The following is a 7,500-nucleotide window of genomic DNA, read 5'->3' on the forward strand; positions in this document are numbered from 1 at the left end:
TTCTGCTTCCTTCTTTTTCCTTTTCCTCCCTTCCTCCCTCCCTCCCTCTTTCTCTTTTCCTTCTTTCCTCTTTCTCATCTCCCTCCTCTTCCCCCTTACGCACTAATTATTGATTAATTTTATTGGTAGTGAGGTTCAGATGATATGTTGCACTCTCTGCATTATCATCTCACTTTTCCCTCCGGTTGTCTGTCTGTCCCACTCGCAGTTGTGTGTGTAAGCAGAATTTCCATTTCGTGTGTTTTGAGGAGCTGATAGTCCGTCAAAAGAGGCCCTCCCATCATCATTCAGTAGAACAAAAGCACGGCAAAGATGGGAGATAATCTTCCTCCCTCCCCCCTTTCCCCCTCCCCTCCTCCTCCCCTCTCTATCTCTCAGTCTTTTCATTCTCCCTGCTTCCCTCCCTCCTTCCTCTCCAGCTTCTTCCGCTTCCATCCCTCCTCTCCCTCCGACATTCCATCTCATTTCTCCCTCCTCCCTCCTCCCTCCTCCTCCTCCCTCCTCCCTCCTCCCTCCTCCCTCCTCCCTCCTCCCTCATCCTCCGATCTCCCTAACCCCCTCCCCCTGCCCCTCCGTTATCCTCCTCTCCTTCCCGCCTGCCCTCCGTCATTCCATCCTTCTCTCTCATTTCTCTCTCCCTCCTCTCCCCCTCCTCTCTCCCTCCTCTCTCCCTCCTCTCTACTCCCCGCCTTAATTTCATATCCATACACCCTCCCCCTTTCAACTCATCACAACAATTACGGGAACGACATTGCCCATTATTAGCACAAGAGGCTTAGGATGCGCTAACTTTGTTTCGCTAACCTTGCTTCACTACCCCGTCCTCGCCGCCAATGCACCGGCTCCTCCTACCCCTTCCCTTCTCCCTTCTTCCCTCGCCCTCTCTCCCCATCTCCCCAGTCCCCCCTCCCAGTCCCCTCTCCCCAGTCCCCTTCATCTTACCTTCCCTCCCATCCCTCCTAACTCCCTCCCTCCCCTCACTTCCTCTCCCCTCCCATCCCTCCTAACTCCCTCCCTCCGTCCCTCCCCTCTCCACCTCTCCTCACCCCACCCTTCCCCCTCCCCTCGTCTCTCTTAACTTGTCCATTACCCCGAGTGGAAAAGCTCGCCACTCATCGCAGCTAAGTGGGCGGGGCAGTTGAATGCAGTTGGGGGTTCGGGGGAGAAGGGGGATAGGTGAGGGGAAGGGGAAGGGAAAAGGGGAAAAGGGGAAAGGGAAAGGGAAAAGGGTAAGGGTAAGGGTAAGGGTAAGGGTAAGGGTAAGGGTAAGGGTAAGGGTAAGGGTAAGGGTAAGGGTAGGGATGAAGGGAAAATGAAAGGGTCAATAAGGGAAAGGAATGGAAAGGGGTAGTGGCTAATGGAGGAGGGAAGAGAAGGGCGGAGTAGCGGTGGGTGGGCGATGGAAGGGGAGGGGAGAGGAGGGAGAGGGAGGGGTGGAGGGGGAGAGAGAGGAAGAGGGAGGGGAGGGGAGGGGAGGGGATATAGGGCCGGCTGAATGTGGGCAGCTCTATTGCGTGTCCAGTTTTAATTGTGCGTGTGCTCGCGGCCGGAGAGGGACATTATGCTGGTTTTCATTGCTTTTGTTTAACTGATTATGTAATTATGGTTGTTGTTGTTGTTGTTGTTGTTGTTGTTGTTGTTGTTGTTGTTGTTGTTAAGGGAGAAGGAAATAGGGGGAAGAGAGAGACGAGATGGAGCGGAGAGGGGAGGAGAGAAGGGGAGGAGAGGGGACGGGACGGGACGGGACGGGAGGGGGAGGGGAGGGTGTACGAATTAGGAAAAGGGATATAATTCGCCTCACCTTGATTGGCCGGGACACGGTGCATTGAAGGGCCGGCGCCATCCGGGAGTGCCGTTATGGAAGTTAGATTACCCCCCCCCCCCCCCTCCTTCTGCCTCCTGCCTCCCGTCGCTCTTCCCTCCTTATTCCTTTCCCTCCTTTCATCTCCCTTCCTACCCCGCGTCCCTCCCTCCTCCCCCCCCCCCCTCCTTCGTCTCCCTCTCTCGCCCCCTTCATCGTCTCCCTCTCTCTCGTCCCCCCCTCTCGTTCCCCCTCCATCCATCCCCCTCTCTCGTCCCCCTTCTCGTTCCCTCTCCTTCGTTCCCCCTCTCGTTGCCCCTCCTTCGTTCCCCTCTCCTTCGTTCCCCCTTCCTCCTCTCCCCAACACCCACCCTCCCTTTCCCAGAGCTTATAACACCAGAGAAGAGAGATTGAAAGGCATGTATGCGTGCGTGCGTGCGTGCGTGCCTTAAATCGGGCCTGCGTGTCGAGTGGTATTTCGATAGAGGTATTAATGAAAAGCTGTTATGGGTTGTTTGTATGCATGGGGAGGATGGGGTGGGGTGGGGAGAGAAGGGGAGGATGGGGTAGGGTGGGGTGGGGAGAGAAGGGAAGGATGGGGTAGGGTGGGGTGGGGAGTGAAGGGGAGGGAGGGGAGGGGAAGGGTAAACGGAAGTGGAAAGGAAAGGCAAGGAAGGGAGACAAGGGGAGCGACGATCGGGAGAAGATGGGGAGGAATGGAAGAGGAAGGAAAACGATAATAATATTAAAAAAAACAAAAAACGTAGAAGAGGGAAGAAAGATACGAGGGAGAAGGGAGGAAGAGAGAAAGGGGGAGAAGAAGAAAAGCGGGCGAGAGGAAGAGGAAGGAGCGAGAAGGAAGGCCATCGCGATTCGAAGAAGGGAAATTGGATCGTTGGAGGACGGTGTTTAAAGCTCGATGGCGGGGGTGGGGGGGGGGCGGTTTTGTTGTTGGTGGTGTTGTTTTTGTTTTTGTTATTGACATTTATGTTTTTTTATTACATAGTATTCGCTATTCTTACAAGTATTGTTGCTATTACTATCACTGTCACTATAACTGTCCGTATTACTATTACTATTGTTGTCACTTAAACTATCATTATAGTATCATTGTTACTCTGACTGTAGCTGTTGCTGTTATTATTACTATTACCGTTACTCTTTCTATTACTATTACTATTACTATTACTATTACTATCACTATCACTATTACTATTACTATTACTATTACTATTACTATTACTATTACTATTACTATTACTATTACTATTACTATTATTTCCATCACCCGCACACCCTCTTCACTTGCGAGGACTCCAGTAGTGTCAGGAAATCCGAGGGATTTGTCGTCTGTATCAGCTGACGGCCGGGGGTGAAGGGCAGCGGAGGTGGAGGTAGGATGGGGGTGGGGGTGTGGGTGGGGGTGTGGGTGGGGGTGGGGGTGGGGGTGTGGGGGTGTTGGTGGGGGTGTTGGTGGGGGTGGTGATGGGGATGGAGATGAAAGTGCGGGTCAAGGTGGGGTGAAGGTGAGGTTGAGTGGGGGTGGAAGGGGAGGTGGGGTGGAGACGGAGGTGGACGTGGAAGTGGAGGTGGAAGTAGAGGAGGAGGTGGAGGTGGAGGTGGAGGTGGAGGTGGAGGTGGAGGTGGAGGTGGAGAGTGGAAGTGGAAGTGGAAGTGGAGGTGGAAGTGGAAATAGAGTAGGAGGTGGAAATTGGAATAGAGGAGGAGGATTTAGACACCGCGAGGACAGCTTTCGGTCCCGAAGTTACGGGCGTTGCGTGCCATAGCGTGGCTTCTCGTGTCTTCCTCGCATTGCCAGCTTTTCTCTCCCTTTTCGTTTATTTCCCGTTTCCGTTTCGTTCGCGTTCTTTCGTTCGTCCTCTCCTGCTTTGCATTTCTAATATCTCATCTCTTCCCTTCTTACTTGCTCACTTCTCTCCTTTGTTTAGTTTTCCTCTTTTATCTCTCCTCTTCTTGTCGTGTTTTCTCTCCTTCCTCTCCTTCTCCCTCTCTCTCACTTGCTTCTCTTCTCCCCTCGTGTTTCTCAATCCAACCTTGTCTTTATCTGATCTCTCTCTCTCTCTCTCCCTCCCTTTCTCTCTCATACCTCCTGCTCCTCCACCTTTACTCTACCCCCCTCCCTCCCTCCCTCCCTCCCTCCCTCCCTCCCTCCCTCCCTCCCTCCCTCCCTCCCTCCCTCCCTCCCTCCCTCCCTCCCTCCCATCTTTATTCTGCCCTCCCTCCCTCCCTCCCCCTCCCTTCCTCCGGTTTTGTTTTACAGCCTTCGGTGCAGGATGTCGAAGGCTTTTCCCCCGGCCGAGTTGGAGTGGATGGATGTCCTCTCTTTTCTTTCTCCCCTCCCTTCTCTCTTCTCTCCTCTCGTGTCTTCTCTTCTCTATCCTCTTTTTTTTCTCTTCTTACTTCCGTTTCTTTTCTTTTCCTTTCCTTTCTTTTCTTTTCTTTTCTTTTCTTTTCTTTTCTTTTTTCCTCCTCCCCTTCCTCTTCCTCACCCTCCTCTCCCTCCTCCCCTTCCTCTTCCTCCTCCTCCTCCTCCTCCTCCTCCTCCTCCTCCTCCTCCTCCTCCTCCTCCTCCTCCTCCTCCTCCTCCTCCTCCTCCTCCTCCTCTTCCTCCTCTTTCTCTTCCTCCTCTTTTTCTTCCTCCTCTTCTTCCTCTTGCTTTTCCTTTCCTTCTTCCAATGGGTCTTGACGTCGCCGGCCGCCCTGAGGAGCCTTGTATCGATCACGTGCGTGTCCGAGTCTGGTGACCCCCTCGGGGCACTCTCGCGGCGTGGCATGCAAGGACGGGAGAGAGCCAAGGACGGGACAGGGCCAAGGACGGGAGGGGTTGAGCCGGCACTCGGAGCGAGGCACTAAGATTGTGGAAGAGGAAATTAACAACTTTTATATAATGGCACTTTCTCTCTCTCTCTCTCTCTCTCTCTCTCTCTCTCTCTCTCTCTCTCTCTCTCTCTCTCTCTCTCTCTCTCTCTCTTTCTTTCTTTCTTTCTTTCTTTCTTTTTCTTTCTTTCTTTCTTTCTTTCTTTCTCTCTTTCTCTCTTTCTCTCTTTCTCTCTTTCTCTCTTTCTCTCTTTCTCTCTCTCTCTCTTTCTCTCTCTCTCTCTCTCTCTCTCTCTCTCTCTCTCTCTCTCTCTCTCCCTCCCTCCCTCCCTCCCTCCCTCCCTCCCTCCCTCCCTCCCTCCCTCCCTCCCTCTCCCCCGTCCCATCCCCCATTGTCTCCCCTCTACCTCCTCCTCTTCCTCCTCTCCCTCTCTCTTTCTCTCACTCTCGTAGGGCACTCAAGGAGGCGTCAAGGAGGCTTGGGTCCTGGAGACGCTTTTCTCACCGGTCTCCTCCTTCGGATGGGCAACTGGTGGCCGTTTTGGAGGGGCTGAGGGCGTGGGCGGGGGAGGTAGACGTACTTGTGGGCGGGAGTGGATGGGCGTAGACGTGGATGTGGTTGTAGATTTGGATGCGTGTGTGTATGCGTATGCGTGGGTGTGCATGATGACGCGGGCGCGGGAATGGACGTGGGCGTTCAGAAATGACGAAGGGGTTATTGGCGACGCATTCCAGCCGCGCGCGCGAGCGCGAGAGTTCCCCGGGAATTGTTGCGTGGAATTGAATCGGTCGGGTCGGTCGGTCGGTCGGTCGGTCGGGCGGTCGGGCGGTCGGGCGGTCGGGCGGTCGGTCGGTCGGTCGGTCGGTGTCGGGGAAGATGGACACCTCTCAGGCCCTTTGTTTGGGCTGCTGCTGTGTTTATGTTTGGGTTATTTTATGGGGGCAAGAGCGTAGGGTCGTGATTCTGCAGTTTTAGATTTTGTTTTCTCTTTTCTCTCCATTACTACTGCTTTTCGTATTCTTATTTTTTTTTTACTCTTATTCTTATTTAAATCTATATATTTGATTATGTCCTTATTCGTATTATTCTTACTCTAACTTGAACTTTTAGGTTTCTTATATTTTCATATTATTCCTCCTCATCCTCCTCTCCCTCCGTCCTTTCTCCCCCTTTCCTTCTCCCACCCTCCCTCTCTTCTCCTTACCTCTCTTCTCTCTCCCTCTCTTCTCTCTCCCTCCCTTCTCCTTACCTCTCTTCTCTCTCCCTCCCTTCTCCCCCATGCCCCCCCTTCTTGCGTCCGTCCTTGTGTCGCCTATCGCCCCGCCTCCCGTCGCATGCAACTCAAATTGATCGTCAGCCAGATTGTCTTGATCGGCCGTCCGCAAGAGATTGCCTTCGACGACGGCGGCGACGGCGACGACCATGAGACGTTAATAATTCATGTCGAGGTGTTTGTGCATTGTGGGTTGCACCTGGCTATTGATCGGGCACGAGTAAGCGGCAGCAGGGGCAGTGGAGCCAGAAGCAGGGGCGGGAAGCAGGAGGGGTAGAGGGAGGGGTAGCAGGAGGGGTAGTAAGGGCATGGTGGTGACGCAGTACGGAGGCAGGGCATGGGGATCGGGATGGGGATGGGGATGGGAGGATGGGGGAAGATGGGGGGGGATGCAGGAGGGAGGTAGCGATGGATGAGGGTGAGGGTGAGGATGAAGATGGGGATGAAGATCATGATGGGAATGGGAATAGGGAAAGGGAATGTCGAAGGGTGGGGGGGAAATGTGGAAAAGGGATTTGTTTATTTGCATGCTGTTCAACCTTTGCACTGTTGCACGCTTCACCTGTCAGGAGACGATGTTCTCGGACACGCTCTATCTCTCTCTCTCTCTCTCTCTCTCTCTCTCTCTCTCTCTCTCTCTCTCTCTCTCTCTCTCTCTCTCTCTCTCTGTGTGTGTGTGTGTGTGTGTGTGTGGTGTGTGTGTGTGTGTGTGTGTGTGTGTGTGTGTGTGTGTGTGTGTGTGTGTGTGTGTGTGTGTCTACCCATCACTCGCTTTTTCCTTCCATCTATGTATATCTATTGACATTCTTCCCTCCATCATCCCGTCCTTTCTCTTAGTATTATCACGCTCTATACACCCCGTTGCCATCTGTTTGTTTACCTGCGCGCGGCCGCCGTACTCGCTATACCGTGAGTGAGTAAGGTTTCCCGATGCCTTTGTTGACGGAAAGCGGAAGCGCCCAAGTGCCTTTTACGTGGTGGCGCATTTGGTTTTGTTTTTGTTTTTTTCTGACGGACTGGAAAGAGGAAAGGTTATTTTGTTTGGTGTTTTTCCCCCTTTTGTGTGATAGTTATAAGGAAAGGGTTTTAAAAAAAATGGGATTGGGATTTATTGTTTGTAGTAGTTGTTGTGTTAGAGCGAGAGTAATGATGGTGAAAAGTAAAGGAATCTTGAGTAATGATTATTTTAAGATCAGTTTTTTTTTTTTTTTTTTTTTTTTTTAATGACCCTCCAGTCTCACCCCTCATATGTCTCTTCTCTCCCCCTCAGCAAGAAGATCGAGAGCATCGGGAGGATGACGGCCCTGACGCAGGAGGAGGTGGTGTCCCACACGCGGACGGTGGTGCAGGGGTTGGAGGCCCTGCGGAATGAGCACAACTCCATCCTGACGGGCATCAACAACTCCATCACCTCCGCCCAGCACCACCCGCCGGACTCCAATGTCTTCTCGGAGAAGGCCGGCATCATACAGAAGTCCCTCGACCAGATCGAGCTCGGGCTCTCCGAGGCTCAGGTGAGTTAGGGTGGGGGTGGGGCGGGCGTAGGGAGGTTGTGGAGGGGGGGGGGGTAGTGATGGTAGTGGTAGA

The 7,500-nt window shown here is 53.1% G+C and overlaps 1 protein-coding gene across 1 annotated transcript in view; it reads left to right on the plus strand.

The window, feature by feature from the left end:
* Nucleotides 1-7,500, plus strand: part of LOC125042377 (kinesin light chain-like) — a 123,204-nt gene that overhangs the window by 68,645 nt on the left and 47,059 nt on the right. The window contains 1 exon segment of the mRNA XM_047637958.1: nucleotides 7,184-7,427. Coding sequence (XP_047493914.1) covers nucleotides 7,184-7,427 — 244 coding nt within the window.

This window comes from Penaeus chinensis, chromosome 32 (assembly GCF_019202785.1).
Source record: "Penaeus chinensis breed Huanghai No. 1 chromosome 32, ASM1920278v2, whole genome shotgun sequence".
NCBI classification, from domain to species: domain Eukaryota; kingdom Metazoa; phylum Arthropoda; class Malacostraca; order Decapoda; family Penaeidae; genus Penaeus; species Penaeus chinensis.